Source organism: Pogona vitticeps, chromosome 6 (assembly GCF_051106095.1).
Source record: "Pogona vitticeps strain Pit_001003342236 chromosome 6, PviZW2.1, whole genome shotgun sequence".
NCBI lineage: Eukaryota > Metazoa > Chordata > Lepidosauria > Squamata > Agamidae > Pogona > Pogona vitticeps.
Window position 1 is genome coordinate 100,988,607 of NC_135788.1, and position 24,496 is coordinate 101,013,102.

General features: G+C 44.6%; 1 protein-coding gene and 2 long non-coding RNA genes across 6 annotated transcripts in view; 1 reads left to right on the forward strand and 2 right to left on the reverse strand.

Annotated features, from left to right (window-relative positions):
- Positions 1-13,863, reverse strand: NTF4 (neurotrophin 4). Of its 2 annotated transcripts, none has more exons than XM_020794013.3 (3): positions 13,432-13,863; positions 5,360-5,758; positions 1-1,814 (listed from the first exon to the last, which is right to left on the reverse strand). In XM_020794013.3, the coding sequence occupies exon 3, from the start codon at positions 1,791-1,793 to the stop codon at positions 1,179-1,181; it is 615 nt and encodes a 204-aa protein (XP_020649672.3). In that variant the 5' UTR covers positions 1,794-1,814; positions 5,360-5,758; positions 13,432-13,863; the 3' UTR covers positions 1-1,178. The 2 variants fall into 2 exon arrangements, with proteins under 2 accessions (XP_020649672.3, XP_072860514.2); XM_073004413.2 differs by lacking the exon at positions 13,432-13,863 and adding an exon at positions 12,841-13,000.
- The window catches only part of LOC140708464 (uncharacterized), an 18,118-nt gene continuing 7,484 nt past the window's right edge, over positions 13,863-24,496 (forward strand). The window contains exons 1-4 of one of the 3 annotated variants that reach the window (XR_012088669.2): positions 13,863-14,874; positions 15,237-15,347; positions 17,183-17,244; positions 18,879-24,242. This is a non-coding gene — a long non-coding RNA (uncharacterized LOC140708464). Of the gene's footprint in view, positions 14,875-15,236; positions 15,348-17,182; positions 17,245-18,852; positions 24,243-24,496 lie in introns of those variants that run through there. The other 2 variants (XR_013537597.1, XR_013537596.1) reach the window with 2 other exon arrangements.
- LOC144583673 (uncharacterized) overlaps positions 17,802-24,496 on the reverse strand; it is a 7,285-nt gene continuing 590 nt past the window's right edge. The window contains exon 2 of the long non-coding RNA XR_013537598.1: positions 17,802-23,951. This is a non-coding gene — a long non-coding RNA (uncharacterized LOC144583673). The remainder of the gene's footprint in view (positions 23,952-24,496) is intronic.

Sequence of the window (24,496 nt, forward strand, 5' to 3'; positions counted from 1 at the left end):
CAGGCATATCACTTGTTTTTAATTTCCACCCCTCTCCACCCTACCCCATCCAAACACACATGCACACATTTTCCTGGAAGTTACCCCCCACAGAGAGTAGATGTACACAAATAAGTTAATAATTAAAGTGGCAGCACAGGATCAGACACAGACTGCAGCTGGAAAGAAGGGAGGCAATAAATATGAAGAGAGGAAAAGAAACAGAGAAAAGCGGGGGGGGGAGGGGGATTCCAGAAGCAAACGTACACTGTTTTTAAAATGTGTTCTTAAGGAACTCAAAGATTGCTCAAGGGTTTTATCAGACATTATCTAAATAAACCAGCTGGTAACAGGGAGCAAACCTCCCACACCTTCCCAATTCTCCATCCAGCTTCTAGCCAGGAGGAAATACTGGGCACATTCAAGACTGCATGGAGCAATGATGAGGCTGAGCAGGTGTGGCTGATGTCCCACACATGTAGAGGCAATGTGCCCTAAAAACATGCCCTATGATTCCTTCCCTCCCCCCCCCCCCCCGCATCACATGCAAAGCAACCTTGGCAGGTGTGCTGTGATGGGAAAGGTTTCCTTAGGGTACACACTTTGGAAAAACCCTGATCTAGCAGTCAACACACAGGGAAGGGCCCACTGAGGTCCACGCTGTATTTCAGTGCTGCAGAACAGAGGATTTGTAAGACGGTTCTAATGGAGGACTCCCACGTCACCTGAGCCCCAGTTATGAGAATCACTCCTGCCCTTTTCTGATCCACTGAGGCCTTTGCGGCCATCCCGTCAAGCATGGAGTTTGTTGCCTGCCAGTCCTCATATGCTTGACTTAACCCAAGCAGTGGTTAACATCCATTTCTTTCTTCCGGTGAGAATAAGGCACAAGAACGTTATCTCTCCCAGTAGCAAATGGCCACATATTGTAGTCATGGCAATGTGCTTTGTCGACACTTGGCTGGAACACAAGCAGAACCAGCTGCGCTAGGCAGATTACCTGTCAATCAGCAGGACCCACCCCCCCACTTCCTCCTGTCCAATGGGAACACTGCGCGCGCACACACCCTTGGCCAATGAGAGGTCACATTATGCCTAGGGAATCACACCAATCCATGGCTGAGCCCAATGTGGACCAGAGAGGTGGCCATGTGTTGATTAGCTGAAGTGACAATCAGAGACTAGGCCCCTGTTCCTCCTTACGTCCGGCCAGTGCGAGAGAGGAGGGTGCAGACACACGAGGTGTCTATCCTAATCCAGCGCCAGGCCACTATCTTGTCAGAATCCATTGTGAGGGCTCTCACGTACGACTGTTTCGCCTTGCACTCCGAGATCCAGTGGCGCCGGTCCACACCTCTGCAGCCATTGACCGTGCCACCCGCTGGATTACACTTGGTCTCAAAGAAATATTGTTTCAGCGGGCCTGTCAGCGTCTGGACCTCAGAAAGCACTGTCACCGTTCTGCCACGGATGTCCACAGCGGTCCGCTTGTCTGTCACCCAGACATTGACGCTGTCACACACAGACATCTCTCCCCGGCGTATGGAGCTATCCAGTGACCTTTTGGACTTGAGTGTCTGGTTAGCAACCTGCCCTGGTTGGATGATGGACTCTTCCATAAGAAAAAGCAATGGGGGCCCCGCAGGTTCATGGTCTGAAAGGGCGACCCGCGGAGAGAAAAGGTCCCAGTCCGTCATGGAGTCATTAGCCCAGAGGCCATCAGTGGTGTTAGAAAGGGCACTGGCATCAGGAAGTGGGGCGGCACGGATGACACAGAGCAGTGGGGTGACCATGGCATGGAGCAGAATAAGCATCACTCCCTGCACAGCGGGAACCTAAGAAAAGATTGAGTAAATATTAATCTCAAATGCATACATACACTCCATCCATCCATCCACCCATCTGTGTAGACCCACAAACCTATATATGCTTGTCTGAAATGGTCTAGCATCACATTTTGGAATGCGGTTCATTCATTCCATGTGGTCTGTATGTGTGAAGAGATAACGTAAATTTATTAAGTTTAAGAAAAACACAAACCTGTGCACAGTTGCCCAAGCACACTTATTTCACTAGTGCTTATTCTGAATGCATAGGCTGATCTTATAGTCATACAATTTGAAAGCCAAGTATCAAAAGCTCTTTGGTCAGCCAAAATGTAACTCTCAACTTTTTAGTTGACAGTCAAACAACAAAAACACATTACAAAATGTATTCCATCAAAGGAGATGACAAATGTCTCCAGGCTCTGTTAGATTAGTTTTTGTCTTCTCTAACTTCCCCTGTATCAGCCTTCTAAACACAAACAATAGTAAAACTTGAAAGCATCATTATCACTTCATTTAATTGTCAGTGTAGCGAATTCTCTGTGTTGCTCTGACAGATGATATCTCTGCCACTGTTCTAGGGGGAAAAAGGCTCAGATTTTTCTTCCCCCTTGTTCCACCTGTACTATGTCACCAGCAGTCTGTTGGTTAAATATTGGTATAATGCAAGTCTGTCTTTTATACTATCCTGTCCTCTCCATTACATTCAGCTTCTATGGCCCAGCCAGTGCTTGTTCCAGGATTAAGGACCTTTGACAGGCGCTGTATTGTTTGATTAATTTTTAGCAGCCAAGATGCTGCCACAGTATTAATTTTCCCAAAACATCATACTGCAGAGCTATCAGACTGCTTTATTGAAAACAGATGGGTCTAGCCCCAACAAAAAGATGTTGGCATTCATAATATCACAGAATGGAATGTCCAGGCAGCAACTGAACACATTACTTTTAGGGCTACAACTTCCAGAACACCCCCCCCCCAGTTGTATGGATGATCATTTGTCTCATTTAAGTTACTCACTGAATGACCATTGTTTTAAGCTTGACCTACCCTCATAGGTTTGTTTCAATATAAAATGGGGAGGAGGAGAGTGATCTATATCACCCTGATCTCATTCCAGGAAATGTGGCATATAAATCATAGAATCATAGAGTTGGAAGGGGCCTGTAAGGCCATCGAATGCAACCCCCTACTCAAGGCAGGAATCCAGATCAAAGCAGATCTCACAGAGGGTTGCCCAATCTTCTCTAGAATGCCTCCAGCATTGGAGCACTCACCATCTTCCGAGGTAATTTGTTCCTATGCCGTACTGCTCTAACAGTTAAGAACTTTTTCCTGATATTCAGACTAGATCTAACTTCCTGTAGCTTGAGATCATTATTACATGTTCTGCACTCTGAGGTGATCAAGTACAGATCCCGCCTTTCCTCCGCAGGACTACCTTTCAAGTGTTTGGAAAGTGTTATCCTATCACCCCTCAGTCTTCTTTTCTCAAGGTTAAACATGCTAAGTTCGTTTAGTCCTTCCTCACAGGGCTTGGTTTCAAGTCCCCTGTTCATCCTTGTTGCCCTCCTCTGAACTTGTTCCTGTTTGTTGTCATCCTTCCTAAAGTGTCCAGAACTGGACACAGTACTCTGGATGAGGCCTAACCAGAGCTGAATACAGGGGAATTACAGTAGTACCTCATGGGATTTGGAGACTACTCTTCTGTTAATGCATCCTAAAATCACATTTGCCTTTTTTGCAGCCATATCACACTGTTGGCTTATATTCAACTTTTGATCTACAGCAATTCCAAGATCCTTCTCACTTGTAGTATTACTGGGCCAAGTAATACCATGTTTAATCTGAAAAACATACAAACAACGAACAAGCCGTTCTGGCTAGCCCAAACTCTCACAAGCTAAATGTTCTCATTATTTGTTATTACAAATTATAGGGCTGGTAAATGAGGGACCTCCAAAATGCCTTATCATTAACAGCCCTAATCAGGCCATTGTATTATAAATAAATAAAAATAAAAATGAACGAAGCCCAATTCATTATTTAATCAAAACTATATGATGCCTTACCTATTGTAATAAATATCAACAATTGTAATTTTTTTTCTTTTCTTCACATTTTCAGTACAGATATTAAAAGCAGGTGGAAAATAGTTCAGTTTTGATTAGCAAAACAGTCCCTTGAAAGCAAGTCACTTTTGCAACTAAGACATTAAAGCACAAACCATGCTATCCTATATCTGCCTACTCAAAAGTAAACCCCAGTGAGTTCAATGGGAATTGATCTCAGGTAATGAGCTGAGGACTGAAATCTTAACATTGTCGTATTGGGACATTATGACATGAGGCCGCTTGTTTGCCATCTAGGCTAGCATCTGCTGATTTTTTTTTCTTCAGGTAGCTGCAAATTTACCTCAGATTCCATCCTAGAGTCATATAACTACACTGGAAGAGCTAACTGATACATAAAGATTGTTCTGGTGGTGCAATAGCTGTATGTTGAATAGGCTAAACAGGGGGGTTTACAGGAAGTATAGCTATAAGGATGCACTTTGCTGATGCAATGGCAAATTTAAAAAACAGAATAATTTATTCTGTGGTGATGGGCTGCTAGTCACCTCAGAGTAAGGAAAAAAGAGACTTGAGAGCTAGTCACCTCAGAGTGAGGAAAACACAGACTATCAGCCCACAGTGGGCTGGGTCCTGAGGAGTGGTGACTAGAAATGGGGGTATTCGTATATGAATACCCCTGCACAAGTGGAGATAACGAGGGTCCAGCCCAAGGTCCACTCACCTATGTGCTAATGCCGCGGGGTCCATGCTCCTGTCCTATCGCTCCGGAGATCGCGATCGCTGAGTCACTCTTCGACCTGGTAGAGAGGCTTGTCGTCCTGCCTCCTGCCAGGAGTGGCTCAGCCATCACAGTCTCCAGAGTGATAGGATGGGAGCGCAGACCCCATGGCATTAGCGCATCGGTGAGTGGAACGTATGGCCCCATGGGGCCGGACCGTCGTTATCTTCACCTATGCGGGGGTATTCATAAACAAATACCCCCATGGTGGCCATTTATGCCTGCTGTCTCAGTGCTGCTTTCCCCTTGTAGCTGAAACAACATATGCGTGCCATACCTTTTATGTGTCTGACCTCCCTCAGCATCCCCAAACCTAAGATACAATATGATGGGCCAACAGCAACAATTAGGATGGCTGCATAGTCTGAGGGCTTGGATATGAAGTTGGAAGGACTTCCAGTTAGCTGTGGGCAGTGATGCCAGAGGTGTCACTGCTTTTAGAGACAAGGCATCAGAGTTGGCAGGCAGCCACGGCAACCATCCCACGAAGCTCCCGCAATGGAGGTCTGAGGCGGCCAACGATACAGGCCTAAAAGTGGAATGGGGAGATCAGGGCTGGCAGGTGGCAGTGACAGCCTGATTTCTGCTCACTCCATCTCTAATCTAATATACTTTGAGGACAGAAGACTATCAGAAGGGGAAGTGTGATAAATGAAGTCAATGTACACAGGCATGCGTGTGTAGGGAGGGGGTGTTATTACCTGTGCAATCAGTGCTTCCTTAAGTCACTGCCAAGCAGATCCTGGGTTTCACTCATGACCCCTTCAGGCTGTTGCTTCTAAATAGTCCTTGATGCGAACCAACCAGCCTGGAAGGGGAGATTTTTGTAGTGGTGGAGGGGCAGGTCCACAGAGGCAGGGGCTGCCTCCAGTTGCTTTTCTGCCTAACAGGCGTCGATGCCTCCTTGAAGTTCATGTGCCTGAAAGCCTGGACTCCTGAGGGTCTCGCCAAAGTCCATGCTGCATCTTGGCTTTTCCACGGGGTGAGCGAGGAAGCTGAACCTCTGTCCAGAAGCAACTGTTTTCTTTTACTGCTGACAAAGGATGGGAAGATGTCAAGAGGTGTGGATGCGATGAGTGGCTTGACATCACCCACAAGATCTGCCAAAGGAGAGAAAAGCAAACACTCAGTGAATGTGTCTTAGGAGTCTTAGCTTAACATTCCCCACTTTGATTCTAGAACTTCTAGAATATTTTAGAGTGAATCCTACGTTACATTTTCCTCGCTCCAGTGCAGGTTGGGGAGCCATATGCAACACAGCATATGGCTCCTGGACATGTAATTGCTGTCTAGATAGAAGAAGACACTTGAGCAGGTGTAGTTGCCACTCAGTCAGGTAAGTCTCTTTTTAAAAGGAATGGCCTAAAGAGAAAATCAAGACTCGAATCCTAGTGGTCACAAAAAATGACTAAGGTTAAAGTGCAAATACTGTAATGTAAAAGAGATTTTAAACCGGTCTCTTAAGACACTCCCATTCTGTAAACTTGTAAAACATTCCCTAGGACTACTAACATAGTGTAGAATTTGATGTATGAAGGCACAATCAAAATTAAACTCCATCAGTTGGGATCCAGATTAAAACAATCACATTGCTGGGTTTTCCAGATGGAAAAAAAGAGTTCATTTCCCTGTAAGAAAGCCTCTTTCTTTTTTAAAAGGAAATTTAAAAAGAAATATGTGAAAAGTATTTAATAAGTCCATTCTCTGCTGAAACTTCCTTCTGGAGTCTGTTTGTTTGAAAGCTAATTGAAAGCTTCCAAGCCCAGAGGCTTCCAGTGCACATCAGCTTCAAAAGGTCAGCAACGTAGAGCTGAATGCCACCTCCAGAACAAGGTAATGCTAAAAATAAAACATGTTTTCAGGAGGAATGAAAAGATACAGAATGTCACAGGAAAGTCACTATAAAAGCAAGACAATAGGAACATTAGATGTGTTACTGGAACCAACCAATCATGAAAAACAAGCTCCGACATCCCAGAAAAATGAATGCTGAAACATGCCAAGACAATGCGGCGCAATGAAAACAGTGAAAGGAAATCTGACGTAAATAAATTGGGAAAAATAAACATCTTTCTGAAGTCAGATACTTGGTGCTCGTCAACAATCATGTACGTCCTGAGCAAGAAATTCACTTGAATGCCAACATTTCAATTACTGAGATCCTCTCATCTTACTTTGGTTTCCAGATGTGTTGAAACCACTTCTGAATAGTAGTCTCTACCTGGAAAACCCAGGAAAGGGTTGCCACAAGTCAGAACTGACTTGACAGCGCATGATTATTATGCACTGCACTACAGCCTGCATCATTCTCAGCCAGCATAACCATCATGCATGGGGATGATGGGACTGATCTGGAGTATGTTGGATTGAGCTATACCATCCTCCACTCATAGTTCCACATTTTAATTTTCCAGAAAGACTGGAGGAATGCTACCCACAGGTTTAATCCATCCCCTATATTGTTTTTATCTTGATAGATGAGTGGTTTCATATCTGGCTGTGGAGCCAGAGGTTGGGAGTTTGATTCTCCACTGTGTCTCCTGCAAGTACAGCCAGCCCATGTGGCCTTGGGTAACCTGCACAGCCCCAGGGTGCCCCCAGAAGAAGGGAATGGGAAACCACTTCAGACCATTCTCCACCCGAAGGACTCTGAAAAGGATCACTGTTAAGTCAGAATTGACTTGATGGCGCGTGCTTATTATTATATTGCTTTCAAAATACATCAGAGAACAGAATAGGAGGGAGCACGATAGAGCCTGTGGTTAGCAACATGCAGCCACTGAACCCCTTCTTTACACCACCCCACATACACCCTGACACTACCCATGCTTCTGAAACCATTGCCAACATTATATTTAAAAAAACATTGTGTTTCCCCCACCTTCATTTCTGTCGCAATGGGGCACTGTGAGGCGTCTTGCCTGTGGTGCCACAGATCTCTATGGTGCAGGAGGATGCTCTGGCACTTCCTACAGCATGGAGCTAAAGCTGCTGTCAAGTTTGGGGATAAGAGTAGTAGCAGGGAGAAGGGGGTGGCCTCCCAACAGTGCAAGACAAGCAGGTGGGAAATGCAGCCTCCGAAATGCTGGAAAGTTGTCCATCTGTGCTTTAGAACTCGCATCATTATGCAAAGCTGGGGGATTCTGGGAACTGTAATTAAAACAAACCAACAACCTTTCCCAAGTTCTGAGCTACTATGTTTCAAAAAAAAAATAAATTAATCTCCACCTCATTCCTCACAGCCCCTCCCACTCCCTTCTGAAAAGAGGCTGAGGATTAGAGAACACCTTTCAGACCGAAGGCTCCCCACTGGTCCATCCTCTTCCATCCCAGGGGCAGCTGGGAAACATCAGGTGACGCCTCCAAATTCTGCAGCTGCGGGAGCCAGGGGAATGGGATCCAGATGTAGAAACATCTGGGGAGGACTACCAGATTGGGGGATGGGCTCCGGAGGATGGCTAATCCCTCTTGCCTTTGAAACTGACACTGATGGGGGCTCTAGCCCCTTCCCTTTCCTCCACTGCCAATCTCAGCTGAGCTGAACCCATCTTCTACCCACCCCACCCCCAACCAATATATATATTTTAATAATAAGGCACTTGGGACAGGAAAACGTATAAGAGGGAACAAGGCAGAGAGGGCAGGAGGAGACTGCCATTTGAATGAGAGGGAGAGGCTGCATAGAAAAGACGGATACAGCAGTGGACAAGACATGAATAAACTGTGTGTAACCGGGAGGGGATACATGTGCAAGCATGTGTTCCTCTTTAATCCACTGAGATCTCCTGACATTCCACACTCTGAGATGATCTGGTAGGCAGAACAACAACAACAACATTTTAGAACTGCAAAACTATAGGAGACCCTATGAACCATAAGGTCCAGGCCCGTCAAGGAGGCACAGAGGGGAACTGAACTCCCAAACTCTGGATCCGCAGCCAGATACCTAAAGCACGGAGCTATTCAGCATGAAGGGACCCAGAAAGGATAAGACTGCAGTGAGCAGACAGGAGCTAATAACGCTGTCTTCCTATGTCAGGCATAACCCTATGATGACAGGATCCCATTGCAACAGACTCTGAGTCCACAGGGCTCTAGAAGCATGATGTGTTATGCCCAGGTAATTATGTTATCGGGGGGGGGGGGGAATCTTCTGATAGCCACTTAAAGCCCAGTGTGTTTAATCTGGCACAAGCTTTCATGGACTGCAGTCCTCACTGTAGACTGTGGTACACGGAGTGATCTTTGTTTCAGAAGCAAAGTTAGAGCAGATGGGTCAGGAACCCACCTCTTCTGGGTTTCTTGGAAGAAGAAAGCCAAACGTTTGCCCCTTGTTGCCCTCCATTTCCACCCACCCAAGCGTTAGGAAGGGCAGCCCTGGAAGTACACTCTGGCATCCCTTTGTTTACTGAATTATAACAGGGCGAGGCGAGGACTTCTGGGTTCTTTGGCAGGGGAGTGGTGCCTAGTGGCTAAGCAAACACGTCTTAAGAGAGAGTTAAGCCTGACCCTTAGGCTATTTGCATAAGCATCTTTTCCCCCCACAATGCCCAGCGCTTCTGACCTGGGCTCCCTCCCGTGCGAAAAGAGATGGAAGGGTGCTGTGTGTGAAGCTGCAGGCACTGCTCCCTGCAAAGAAACCAACCCCTGCTCCAAGGAGGTATGCGTAGCTTAGCACCGGGCAGGCTCCGACCTGCCACCTCCCAGCTGTAATGCTGATCAACAAGCAGGAAGCCGTGGCTTTGTTAAGGATGCCCACAGTTCTGGCCTGTACGTTCCACCGAGAAGACTCCTCGTGTTTCATTCATTCCCTCCTTCCAGTGTCTCAAAGGAGGAGCTGGACCGTCTACTTTAGCAACATGCTGTATCAACTTTTCCTTCAAGGAATCACCAAATTCTGCGCAAAGGAAATGACATTATGTGGCCCAGTTTTTCCATCTAGTTGCAATCTTTGCCAATTTCCCAAGCTTTTCCCCTTGCTTCTAGGAATAAAGTGTCACCAAACTCCAAAACAGAGTTTGGGAACGGGAAGAGGACAAGGTATGAACCATGGGGAAAAGATTATATGGGGCAAGCAAAGAATAGTGAACTTGGGGAAGGAGGAAGAAGAGGAGAAAGCATGCTAAATGCTTAAGTACTACTGTTTAACTAATATCCGCCTCCCAAACCCCACTCCACCTTCTGAGAAGTCGCTTGCTCATTTTTCATGAGGACTGGAAACGTGCTTATGCTTAATTGAAAAACAAGGTTCTGTAAACACCTATTTCTGCAGCTGCGTTGATGCCGTAGAAATGGGCTATAATGAAATTTTAACAACCCTTAGGATGTCTTGCCAAGTCAATCAAGTACCTCTCAATTTGAAACAGACGACTTGGTGTTTTTGCTACCCCAGGAACAGTGCTGACCCTACCAGTTGGTAGAGTGAGTTGTATGTTTATTGCACCTGCTTCTATAGCTGGTGGTTTTTAGGGTCATAGTGAAAAACAGTAGCAACCTCAAAATGCATTTCAGATGCCTGAAGTCAGTGGCTACACTTATTCTAAGTCTCTAGACTGTGTATGAAGGTACAGTTATTTTCCTACGATACAGAGACAGAAAGATGAACACACACAGAGCAGAGTAAACCCCTTGCTACTGGCTTTCAACTGGTGGGATGGGAACCAGCATGGAGTGACACTTAAAGGTGAGTTGCAACAAAAGCATCACCACCCTACAATGATACAGTAAAAAAGATATGAGGTTTTCTCCAATCTGCCTCCAGAGATGTTTTGGACTAAAATTCCCATCCTGCCAGGACACGAAAGACTATTCCAGGTCTCTAAATGCATGTTTGGGCCAAAGGTGAGTCCTTAAACTGACAAAGTGAAAACTAGACTGTGTTCACAAATAAACAGGAGTTATGAGACTCACTTCCCATCTTTTGTGACCTAGTTCTGGGGGCAGGAGAGAGGGAGACTGACCAAGGAGCTCACAGACCCTTTTCTCAAGCTTCATTGTAGGTCATATGCAACTATTCCTCAGAAGCATCTTTTTTCTCTCTCTTGCCAACCTACTGGCTTTTCACTGTGAGTCTAGTTAAAATAAATGAAATGGGCTTCGGGAATAAGCAGGCGTGCCAAGCTCATATCCCCTGGTAGGCACATTTTTAAAAGGAGATCATTGCCTCACTTGCGTTGAGAATAATGACGTGTCTTGCATTTACTCTAAGTTTTCTCCTGTTCCTGAAAGCTCCAGTCTTGGTTAACAATACAGATAACATTTTTATGAGATAATAAATACCAGCTTGCAATTTAATGATCTTCACCTTCACTATTATCTTGAAGTCTTTAGAAAGCTATTTTTAGGCACAGTAAATATAATGACATATTGAAACCATCCATAACAAAGCAGTGGAAATAGGGCACATGATGTTCTGGGTTCCAGTTTTGCATGGCTTCAGCATGTCCATTTTACTGATTGTCCTCCAAAGTAACTTCCCAAACTCTGCTTTCTTGTCATTCATTCTTGGTTACCATTTCTCAGCATTTGATTGTATCTGTTTAATATTACTGCAAATTGTCTCTTTCTTTTTCCTCTGTTGTTGAATTGGCACTCCAGCACACAAGATGGAAAGAAGGAAAAATACAGAAAATGGGACAGGATGTTTGCTCTGATGATCTTTGGGATCTTAGAACTGCAGAGCTAGAAGGGATCTTATGGATCACTGCGTCCAGCCCTTGTCAAGGAAGCACAGTGCGGAATCAAACTGCCAACCTCTGGCTCCAATTCTTGCTGAACCCCCAGGAGTGGAGAACGTTTCCTCCTTTCCAGACATTGCTGGTCTCCAACCCTCCTTAACCTCAGCCAGTATAACTAATAAGGAACAACTGCAGTCCAAATACTACCTACTTATCTCTGGAGGGCCAGTTTCCCACCCTGATATAAGCAATCTCAGTCAAATATTTATCCCTGAGTACGATGTGAAGTGAAATCTGAGTACAAATTCTGTTCTGTCAAGATGGTTTGGAGGGCTAGGGTCAAAATGGTCTAGATCCTGTCACATTGGACTGGATCCTCTTGCATTAGAGCCAGAAATGAGCAAATGGCCCCACGAGGATGTGTTGAACTCCCACCAGGCCTGCCTGCACAGCCAGTGGCAAGGAACCATCATCTCTTGAAGGATTACCTGTTCCTCACCCCCGCCCTAAGCTTGGGTAAAGCTTAGATTCTATATCACACTGGACTTTAACCCCTCTCCCATAGGGTGGGTGGTTTCCCCCTTGAACATGGCTTTGTTGGGGGGGGTTTCCCCTTTAAAGTAGAGACTGTAATCTACCTTGCTAAAATACAATAGAAAGCCTGCACAGTTTGTCTGGATTTTTAATTAATCCAAAGAAAAAAACGGAGCCCTCGCCCGCACCCGTACTGCGGGCAACCCTGGCTTCCCTGTGTGGTTGAACGGCCCTCCCTTGAAGGGAACCCAGGCATCCTGCTTTCCATCAACAGCAGGTAATCCAAACCAGGCGGATGAAAGAGCGAACAAGCCAGGGGTATTTCCGCTTTTCCCTTTCGTCTCTTTCCAGCTGGTTTCTATCTAGACCCCTTCATAGGCACCATACATGCATGTGCCGGTGTGTGTGTGTGTGTGTTAAGGCCGGTATACTGACCACGGGGCCTGTGGCATCTCTTGATCCCTGCCCACTACATTACCCGGGTAGGATGCTAGCATGAAACAGCCTAGACACAAATGCCAAGCAAGGAGTAGTGGCTGAACAAGTGAAGGCCTCCTGGGCTCTCTGAAAGAGGACCGAGGTTTAATAGGATGGAAGAGGGTTGCAGGAATGCCTGGGGGGGGGGAGTGTTGGGAGGTGTGTGGCGTTCCGTGCGCTTGTGCGCGTCTCTTCGGTAGGAATTCTCTGAACACCCGGTCGCCTGGGTTCTTTAGACGAGAGAGTAAGATCTAGTGCGGCGAATGTAGGAGTCCCGGACGCCTGGGTCCCCTGGACGTAGTGCCTGCGCACCTGGGTTATCTGGGAGTGGGGAGGGTCAGGCACGCTCGGGTGAGGTTCCTAGCACCCTATACACAGGGGACCTTTAGAAAGGGAGTGAAGTCTAGTGGTTGGGGGGGAGGGCTCTCTTGGAGAAACGCTTCGGACGCCTGAGATGGGATGTCTTGGCTCTCTTTCAGCCCCTTGCCGCCTACCTTGAGGGTGCCCTCGCTGTGCCCCAGGGCGTCGTCTTCCTGCCCCCTGGCATGGCCGGGGAGGGGCCCCCTCCTCTTCCTTCTCCAACCAGACGGGCGCCCGTGCAGAGGGGGACTCGCCCGCCGTTAGGATCCCATTTGCCGTTCAAGCGAGCGTAAAGGCTGCTGGAGGGTTGGGGGGGGTAGCGAGGGGGGGGAGCTCGGCTCCTCCAACAGGAGGGCGGGGTAGGTGGGTCGGTCTCCGAGAGGAAAGAATGGGACGGGATTGCGCGCGGAGAAGGGAAAGACCCAGGTGGAGGAGGAGGAGGAGGAGGACTGGCGGAACAGGTTTGAAGGTGCCGGAGAAGACAAGGAGGAAGGAAGGAAGGAATCGGCTAGGGAAGAAGTGCAGGAGGAGGGGTGGCGGGAAGGCAGGCGGGGGGTAGGAAGGTGGACGGAAGACGCAGCCCCGGCGCTCGGCTCCCTTCTCGCGCCTTCCCTCCGCGCAGCTTGTCCGATCTTGCCCTACCTGCCTGCCGGGACTCTCCAGCCGCCGCCAAGCGGCTGACACGCTCCGCCAAGGGCCCGCCAGACCCCCACCGAGCCCCATACCTGACATCCGCGCCCACTCACGCCCCGCCGGCGTCTTCACGGCGAGGAGTCGGTGCCAGATCCTCTGCTGCGGCGGGGAGGGAAGGAAAGAAGGGACGAGCGGCGTCAAGGGGGCGATGCAGCGCAGCGGGATCCGGGATCAATGAGGACTAGCCGCCTGCCGCTTGGCGGCGAGTGAAAGATCGCAGTTTCTCTCCTTGGGGGGGGGGTTAAACTCAAGCTCGTCGGCTGGAAGGTGGCCCGAAGCCCTTCCTCTCTCCGGACCCGAGACCATTAAGTCCATATGCGGCGTCTTCTCGCCGCCGGCTTCTCTGGGCTCCGCTTTGCCAGTAACCCCGGGAAACCTGCAGGAGGGCGAAAGGGGTGCGAGTTCAGGAGCAGAGTCGCCGAGGGAGGGTGGGGGAGGGGCGAAGGGGAAATGGGCGGGAAGACACGGAGGGGCTGATGATGATGATGGCAGGGAAGGCGTTTTCCACAAAGATACCCAACGACATCCCAGTTAATCCGGACTAGAAAGCCGAATGAAGCCAGTGAAGCTGGGTGTCTCACGTGCAGGTTTGCACCCCTAAATCGAAAAGAGAGTGGTGGGGTGCTCGGGAGAGAGATTGCAAACGAAAGCTGTATTAAAACAGTCCTAGGCTCTACATTATATAGAGAAGTGGTTGTTCAGTGGTGTCTGACTCTTCGTGGCCCCATGGACCAGAGCACGCCAGGCCCTTCTGTTTTCCACTGCCTCCCGGAGTTGGGTCAAATTCATGTTGGTAGCTTCAGTGACACTGTTCAGCCATCTCATCCTCTGTCGTCCCCTTCTCCTCTTGCCCTCACACTTTCCCAACATCAGGGTCTTCTCCAAGGAGTCTTCTCATGAGAGAAGGGGACTCACAAGAGCCTCCTCCAGCACCACCATTCAAAAGCATCAATTCTTCGGGTCAGAGAAGTTAAGAAACCCCATATCATTATCTCATATATGTGTTAGTCCAACGTTCACGTACAATATTTTGGTGCAAATATTCTAACGATTATACGTATTAGAGTAGCAATTAGAAAAAATAACAATGTAAGTTTAAAAAAAATAAAATAAAAATAAAATAATGCGGGCTTTAAAGCATAGGTGTAGAGAAACTGGTCCAGAAGTGTGACAGACACGATCTGTGACCCCTCTATGTAATATTTAGATGTGCTGAGGTGATTTTTGACACCTTTAAAGTTTGCCCGCAGCTGCTTGGCCCCACCAAACGAAAATCTCTGCTGTTCAGACATTCATGAAAGGAACGTGGCCTTCCCATTTGGGCAGGCCGAGGAGGGATTCTTGGGCAGCTACACCAGAGGTGTCAGGAAAAGGGAGCAAAATACCCAGTATTTAATTTATTGTGATTGCATGTTCGTTGTTACAGAGTGATGCTGATGGGATTTCCTGCGTCAATTACTTGCCATACTTGGAAGGTATGTTGTTATGCGTCTTGATGGGGTGGGGGAGGCATTTTATCTTTGGAGCCTCAGGGTGGAAAACGTATCTGTCTGTCCTTTGTAATCCTTTCAGATTTGTGGCATAAGCTTGCAAGCCTACTTCCACCCCCCAAGTGTATTTAGGACAGCAAAATGTTTTTTTTTCAGTGCCAGAGAACTGTATGTGTATGTCGTTACAAGAGACTGATGTGGCTTCCCCATGGAACTTGAGGCCTAAAAACATTTATCAGCTTTTGTTATCTAGAAATAAATAAATAAATAAAATAAACCTGACCCCAGGATACTACTATTATGTGTATTTGATATGTAACTGGTCTCTCTTTTACTTTCATTAAAAGGTGTCTACAAGTGCTTTCTCAGAAATGATGGGAGTCAGGCCAGAGTGGCAGTGAAATGGTTTCAAAAGGAAAAACAACAACAAAATAATTTTTCAAGAGCGTTGGGAAAATGTACGTAGCCTTTTAATCTTTTCTGAGTCACTGTTTGCCCTCATTTAAACCAGTATGTGACCCTACCGACATTATGAATAGATGGTCCCTACTGTGAAAAAAAAATCTGCAAATAGGCATTTTCAGCTACAATGCATATTCCAACTAGATATTAAAAAGTCTAGAGTAATTATTGTTATTCATATTTTCATATTCATCTCTTCCTACATACAGATGTTCAGTTATTGATATATTTACTTATTTATTTCTGACTCATCTTCCAACTCTCAAAAGGCTAAGAATTTAAGTCCTTAAAGCAACTTACATGCTTTAGAACATCGCACACAGCAAAATTTAAGAACAAAAAAAGCAGATTTTAAGTGGAGGGTTGGAAACGCAAAAGGCAAGATTGACGAAATAGTTCTAACAACCTGTCTGTAACTGTACTCTAAAACAGTGGTCCTCAACCTTGGGCCTCCAGATGTTCTTGGACTACAACTCCCAGAAGCTTTCACTACCACCTCTGCTGGCCAGGATTTCTGGGAGTTGAAGTCCAAGAACGTCTGGAGGCCCAAGTTGAGGACCACTGCTCTAAAAGAACTCAATGAAAATTCCTTAGGGAGAAATTTCTAACATTGGGAAGTGTCCCACAGCAGGTCCTGTCCTGTGTTGCTAACAACTTAGCCTCTTGTGGTGATGGAATATACAGAAGGGCATCGTTAGCAGATCTGTTTATTTATGATAAATATCCCACATTTCCTCCAAGAAATGGAAGGGTCCCTTCCCCACTTTGTTTTCACAACAATACTGTGAAGTACATTCATGGTGAATAGTGATTGACCTCAGCCAACTTCCTTGTCCTAGTCCTAGATTTACAAGAGGTAGCCATGTTGGTCTGTGCTAGCATATCAGGCCAAAAAAGAAGAAGAAGAAGAAGAAGAAGAAGAAGAAGAAGAAGAAGAAGAAGAAGAAATGTTGTGTGCAGCTTAAAGACTGACTGCTATATTTTAATGTGAGCTTTTGTGAAGAAGTCCCCTTCATCCACCACACTAACCACTATACCACCCTTTTCACAGGTTGCCGTTAGCACAGGCAGTTTTTAATTAATCAAAGTTTCTTTTTTCATCCAAACCACCAGGCAATGGTTATCAATTTTGCAACATATTAGGAGGTTAAACCAACTTAAAACTGTGGCTTAATAACCTGGCTAGTTACAAAGCTGGTGGACACAGTTTTTCATGTCAGGTAAAACAGAAAAGTAGAACTAAATACAGACTCCTCGTCAGAAAAAAGCCTAAATTCTTCTTATGTGAACCCTAGAACTTTGCCTCCAATCCCATACTGCTTCCAATACCATCTACTCTACTGCAACTCATGATATGCACCACATCTTCCAGATGGACATAAGATAGAAACAAATCCAGCTCTCCGCACCCAGGATTGCTCAACATTTTGTCTATTTCTTCAGATCTAATACATGGTTAACTTCCAGTCTTTGCCACCACAAGATGTGAGAATAGGCATTCACTGTGTCTTATAGTCCATAGGCAGCTCCATGTGACCAGAAAGCGTAAGAGGTGAGTTTCCTCGCCTTCACATTCAGACTACAAGTCATCCCTGTCCGGGTTCACAGATATAAGCAGGATGAAATGGTGCAATTCGGAACAATGGATATTGTGGCACCTTAAAGACTAGCATGTTTCATTTGCCATAAGCCTTCATGGATAGTAACCCACTTCTTTTGTGGAATGTAAACTTACATCTAAAGAAGTGGGCTACAGCCAAATAAAACCTATTACTGTATATGCCAAGTATCTAATATATGATAGTCTCCGTTTGTTTGTTTTTTGCTGCAGCAGGCTGCTATTCCTCCTTAATCCTGAAGTGATAGAATGGATGATGCTATTTCACATTATAGGTAAGATTTATTCTTACTACATTTTTGCAGACGTAAAGCTGGAGATTAAAGTATAAAGCATGAGGCAGAACTTCTTTTTTCTTTATTCTTTTATAAATATTTTATGTATATAAAACATAGCAGACTGAAGAACAGATATAGCATAGAAATAAACAGATTTTAAAACTTGTAAATAGTGATATATAGTCTAATTGTTTAGAACAAATTCTTTCTGTAACCATTCTTATCATTTATTAATTGACAAATATATGGACTCAAAGATCCCCAAGGTCCCTTCTCTACAGTTCTAAGATTACTAATAAATATTATATTTCTTCTTCTTCTTCTTCTTCTTCTTCTTCTTCTTCTTCTTCTTCTTCTTCTTCTTCTTCTTCTTCTTCTTCTTCTTCTTCTTCTTATTATTATTATTATTATTATTATTATTATTATTATTATCATCATTATCATTATCATTATTCTTATAATAATAATAATAATAATAATAATTATTATTATTATTATTATTATTATTATTATTATTATTATTATTATTATTATTATTATTATTATTATTATTATTATTATTATTATTATTATTATTATTATTATTATTATTATTATTATTATTCTAAAACACCAAGCACAGTCAAAATTATAAAACATTGACTGGTATTATATAACAGATATGGGTTTTAACAAAAAACCTAAGTATCTGTTAAATATTGGCACAGATTTCATTATTATTGTTGTCGTTGTTAACTTAAATATCCTGTATATAGTATGACATTCTTCATAAATGGCTGTTCTGCATTATATACTGTACTTGTTTTTTTTTTCCAAAACATAATCAATGGACTTTGTCTTTCACTAAAATGTTTGTGTGTTCCTCTGTCTCTTGTTCTAACAATATACTGGTTTGCTCAGTTACATAGACCAGCTTCCCTCAGTCTTCAAACATTTTGAAGTGAAACTCTCATCATCCTCACAACAATACTTTAGGAGCTGTAGGAAACTTGAAAGAGTTACTTTGTTGGATCACAACTCCGAGAATGGAAAGAAAAATGACTGTGCTGAGCTGGGGATTCTGGGAGTTACAGCCGACCGAAAGTAACTGTTGTCTGAGCTCTGGGGTTGTAGCCCAACACACTGAGATATATCAGGTTGGCGAAAACTGATGTAGACCATACTCCCAACCCAGAGGAATATTTTTCTTCCCTAGGAGGCGATCTTTAGTCTAGTTCCTCAGGGGAAGGGAAATGTTCCACGTGAGGCAGCAAATGCCAGGGCTGTTTCATCTTAAGCCAGTTCTTATTCACAAAGCAGGAGGCCAGTACTGTCCATGGGTAAAACCGTTTGTCCAGTTCAAATAGATCAGTCGCCTTCACAACTAAGAACAGGCAGAGGTGAGGTCATCAGTGATCTGCTTGTCAAAGGTTCTGGGAACTGAGACAACCAACACAGAATAACAGGTGAGAGGTGAGCACCTACATTGACTCCCCCGGTGGTCCTGCTGGCAGAACCTACAGATTTTATAGCTCCCAGCCAACCTCTCCCTGGTGTCTAGCTGCTTCCAGATAGCACTCAGAAAGCCTTGAAGTACTGGCTGTTCCTTTGTTCTCATCTTTTCAGCCTGCACCTCTCCCTATCTATTGCAGTCTTTTCATCCGCTGATATGTCCCTGTCAGCTGTGCTTCTGGAAGGTTCAAGAATACTGTAATACTGACTACCCAGGCACTGAATTCCCCTTTCTCGCTGGCCTCCCTGTGTGCAACAAGGTCGTCCTCTTCTAAAGCTGATTCAGTAAAGTAACGCCAGACTGGGAAGTCTTCACACAATGGAGCAATTCAATAAAGTTCCCACCTGTAGCCTGAAGTGGTGGAGTCCATCCAGCAACCACAGACATCCATCACCCTTGCTTCTACAGCACTCTTCCGTATATGCAGACTACACCTTGGAAAATGCTTCATTTAAAAGGATAAGACATATTCACAGATGTTGCTTCCATCCGTGGATGGTAGCCATAATAGCTAAATGAGACTTCAGTAGAGGAACTTTGATCACATCTGTGGGATGCAAAACAGATTGCACTTTATATATAGCTGTGTCTTTAGCAACTCATCAGCACTCACCCTGTCCCCAGCATCTGCCATCTCAGGTGGTCAAATTGTACTGCCTACTGTTACACTCTGATTGCCAGATGCTGGGACAATTGGAATACTTGAAGATGTTCTCGGTCTGAAGGAACATCTGGTTCATGTTTGGTTTAAATATAAGGAATCATAAAAGAAATATGGGGTTTCAAAATAACACATAAAAAATGAGACCTTCGTCACAGTCTTCTCTACTATATGGGGTGCCTTGTATTTCTATTTAGATTGCACTAATTCTATTTAAATTGCACTAAACTTGTAAGTAAATAGTGATATATTGTCTAAATATGCATGTCAAAATATGCATCTCTAAATATAAGTTAGCATATATAAATTGTGTGCAAGTCCTTTTTGTGTACATCTGTGATTCATTTTCTGGTTGTAGACAATAGATTATTAAGCGGCCCATCATACTATAGAATAATTACTGGACTGGGGAGTAGGTTTTGCTTTTTGCCTCTCTCTGGCATTGGGCACTAGTTTTTCCTCACCTTCTGGAAAGGAGATTTCCTTTCCCACCTCCCTTTCTTGGGTTGGGTCCTGGCACCCATGCCATCAGTCTTTTTGTTTTGTTTTGTTTCACAACAACAAAGCCAGCTGCCTCTTTTCAGCACCTCACATCAAACGGCAGGCCGGAGCAGCACAAATCCCAGACCGTCTCTCCCCAGCTTTTGTTAGCATGAATAGGCGGCCTTGTCTGCCTCAAAGAGGGACAGAGACATAAGCAATTAACAAAGATGGCCTTCTCCAGTTTCCTCAGGAAAAATATTGAAAAGAGAAAGACACATATTCCTTCCACACTTTAATTTATCTCAAAATGGTTTCGTCCCAGGTGGAAACAAAATCTGCCAGAAAGAAGGTTAAAAGCCTTTCAAAGATGCGTGGGGAGGGGGGATACCTGGTGCTTTCTTTTGAAGCAGCTATATATATATCCCAAAACCTGGGGAATCCACACAAAGAAGTTTGTGAAAAGAAAATTCTAACAACCAAGGGCAAGACAGGGCCATGTTTTCATAGGTTATCTCCCCAGGTACAATGGAGGGATTAAAAAAGATGGAGGGGACTCAAGGCCATTGGCTCCAAGTTTCAAGGAAAGCCTGGCAAACTTATTTTTAATGAGCTGCAGCTCTAGCTGTCCTCCAGCTAGTATAGCAAATAGCTTTGTGGAGCTCTGATCTGAAGGTATACAGCTACTCATCTGCAGGCCTGGCCCAAATCATTCTGTTGACCGGAGAAAACGGCAAGATGGAACTCTCCAAAATTCAATATACAATCAGGTTCCCATGAGAGATCTCACCTGCAGCAAGCATCATTTCTGCCCACTGGTGGTTTGCACAGTTTTCACAAAATGCCTTTGCGAAACCAAGGACGTGGTCACACCAGCAAAATGTTCTTTAGTTGTGTCCCAGTGAGATCATGTCTTAAATTTGCAGTCATATGATGCACGACCATTAGCGAATCTTTTGCCCTACCATTGTGCTAACTGGAGATCATTTCCTGTGTGCCCAGAGACTTCTATTGTTTTTTTGGGGGTGCGGTTTGAAACAATCAGCATGTGTGCACGACTGCACTGAAACAATTCATAACTAAAGTCACTGCAGAAGGCTGCTGCCATTACTGTCACGTGGCTTCCTTCTGTTTTTTTAATTTTTTTGTGGCCAGAATGTTGATGCCTTGCTAAACCTATGTCAAAGGCCTCAGAACAAAGTCTTGATGCTTATGGAATGGCATTGGTACACCGTCCTGCATCTGTGGTTCCTTCCGCCAGGCAAAGAGCAAATGTAAAAGGCAGGATGATTGCTCAGAGAGATGCAAAAACCTACACAATATTTCTGGTTTTAGCAGTCCATGCAACAAGGCAGCTGTCGTCAGGTTTTTAAATTGTGTATATTTAGAGGAATGTGAGAAAAAAACATGCTCACAAATTCTCTTGAAGATCAACAAGACCAACACATACTTGAGAATGTAAGTCGCCTTGGGTCCCTTTTAAGGAGAAAAGTGGGGTAAAACATATTTTAAATAAATGAAATAAATAATCTCACGGTCAGGAGAACAGTTTTTGTACTTCCTAATTTGGCTAGTTAGAACACAACAGAATAGGATTTGTTAGTCTAGCTGCAATGGTGGGATTGGAATAGAAATCACAAGACGCAAGCAGGATAATGCAGGGAAAGCCTTTGCACAGTGAGCATATCAGGACTAGCTCCTTTGGCCACTGCGCTGATTGATGTCACCTCATTGCCATTCCTGCACAGTAGCTTTCAAGCCAGGGCCAGCCCAGCACTCTTCAACACATGGGGCAGAACTAGCGCTCTCTCCTTTCAGGAGGGGGGGCATTCGAATAATAAATAGCGAGAGAAACCTTGCAAGAAAATCAACTGGGGACAGAGTTACTGCTATGTGGCGCCAAAGCCAGATGTGTGTGTAGTTCACAGCATGGCAAAATTGTATTGCACATTCTGTGCCCAGCCCATTGCTCTCTCTCATTCTCACACTCCTGTCTCTTTCAGTCATCCTATTCAATTCTGTCTTTTGTTTCCTTTACAAGTCCCCCGTTCCCCCTTTGTGCATTTTGTGCTCTCTCTCTCTCTGTTGCACTCCATCTCTGCAGGCCACACAAAATTGGGCTGAGGAGGGCATGTTTTCCCCTACCTGAATGCATACAATTGCATTATGTATCACCTGCTGAGCATGAATCCCATCCAAAATCAGAGAATTGTGGAGCCGGAAGGGACTACAAAGGTCATTCAGCCCAGCCCTTTCCAAGAGCAGGGAAATCCCCAGGTCAAGGACCTGTGACAAATGGCCATCCAACTTCTGTTTCAAAAATTTCCAAGAAAGAGAATCCATCACATTCCAAAACAAGAAAGAGAATCCATGACATTCCACTGTCAAAAAATTCCTACTGTATAGTCAAAATCTTACTTGTTATTTATAGCCATTAATTCAAGGTCTGCCCTCTAGAGCTGCAGAAAACAAACTTGAACCCGCTTCCATAGGAAAGGCCTCCAAGTTCTTTAATATGGCTATCATATTAGTTCTCTTTTCTCCAGACTAAAGGCAAAGGTTCCCCTTGACAATTTTTGTCCAGTCGTGTTCAACTCTAGGGGGCGGTGCTCATCCCCGTTTCCAAGCCATAGAGCCAGCGTTTGTCCGAAGACAATCTTCTGTGGTCACATGGCCAGTGCGCCTTAGACACAGAACGCTGTTACCTTCCCACCGAGGTGGTCCCTATTTATCTAATCGTATTTGCATGCTTTTGAACCGCCAGATTGGCGGGAGCTGGGACAAGCGATGGGTGCTCACTCCGTCACGTGGATTCGATCTTACAGCTGCAGATCTATAGACCTTACAGCACAGAGGCTTTTGTGGTTTAACCAGCAGCACCACCACGTCCCAGATTAAATATACTTAATTCCCTAAGCCATTCTTCATAGGGGGTGGTTTCCAGATCCTTAATATTCTCTGAACACATTCCAAGTTGTTGTCATCCTTCTTAAAATGTGGTGCCCAGAATTAGACCCAGTGTTCCAGGTGAGGTCTGACCAATATAGAATAACCTACTACTGGTTTTAGTAGTAAAAATACTGCTATTTTATAGTAGCAAACATACTACTATACTACTTCCCTTGATCAAGATATCATACTTCTAGTGATATGGACACCACATGTCTGTTCAACTTAACACTAGAGCCATTTAATTCACATTTCACCAGCTTGGCCAGAAATATAATGCGGTACCTTGTCAAAAGCCTTGCTGGGATCGAGATATATTACATCTATAGCATTCTCCTCATGTATCAAGCATGAGACTTCTTCTTTTTTTTATTTTTTTATTTATTTTTTTGCATTTCAGTTTGGTGGACTCCTCCCTTTGCCAAATGTTGGATTAGCCCAACTTTTAGAAGTGGCTATGCACTTTTAGAGAACATCCACACAGCCTTCCTCTGCTTTTCCCTACCACTTCCACTACCTGTTCTTGTTTTAAAAACCCAACATCTGGATGTAAGGGGAGGGAAGAGTAGCATAGTCTATGGAAGTACAGTATAGATATTCTTAAAACTAATCCCCCCCCCTTATTTCTAAGTCAAAGCTGTGGTTTTTATATCAATGTGTGAAACACAGATTTAATAATGGAAAACTATGCCATGTTTATAAAAAATACAAGAAACATATCCATTACAGAATTTGTTGTTTCTTTTTAATCTTTCTTTCTTTTTTTTTTTAAAGAGCAAGCAGTGGCTAATTGTGCCAAAGTACAGTAGTCAGTTGCCACTCACATTCTTGGTGATGAGCCAATTGTGCAACTTGGCATTCTTGGGACATTAGCTCTTTTGCATGTATTAACATTATTGATGGGAGGGTGCTTTATAGTCTAATGTGATTGTCCTTTGGCACTAATCTTTTTCCTGCCTCTGACATTTGAGTAAGGTCCCTGCCCACTCTTCCTGTTTTGTTTCCTTGCTTCCATTGTCTTTGTTGTTGATAGTTCTTCTTCCTCTGTCTTCTGACCAAGCATCAAGTATGGAGGCTCTTCCACATGGTCATATTCCAGTTTTCTTCTTTTTATTCTTCTGACTGTAATCACAGGTGGTAACTGTAAGTAAAGATATCTTTTTTTCTACTTTAAATGCTCCTAGAGTACTTTTATCATGCAAAGTGCTAATTTGTGTGGAAAAGAAACCAAAGGGCAGACAGGGACTAAAATTGAGTCGATCTCTCCATGTTTCTGTGTAGTTTTTATTTTTTCTATCTCATACTTTGCTAACTAAGGTAAAGGTAAAGGTTCCCCTTGACAATTTGTCCAGTTGTGTCCTTTCCAAAGGCAGGAAAAAGATGAGTGGTGCTCATCTCCGTTTCCAACCCATGGAGCTAGCTTTTGTCCTCAGGCAATCCTCCGTGGTCACGTGGCCAGCGTGACTAGACAGAGAACGCCGTTTACCTTCCCACCAATGTGGTATCTATTTATCTACTTGCATTTTTGCATTTTGCATGGTTTCGAACCACTAGGTTGGCGGGAGTTGGGACAAGCAATGGGGCTCACTCCGTCATGTGGATTCGATCTTATGACTGCAGGTCTTCTGACCTTGCAGCACAGAGGCTTCAGCAGTTTAACCTGCAGC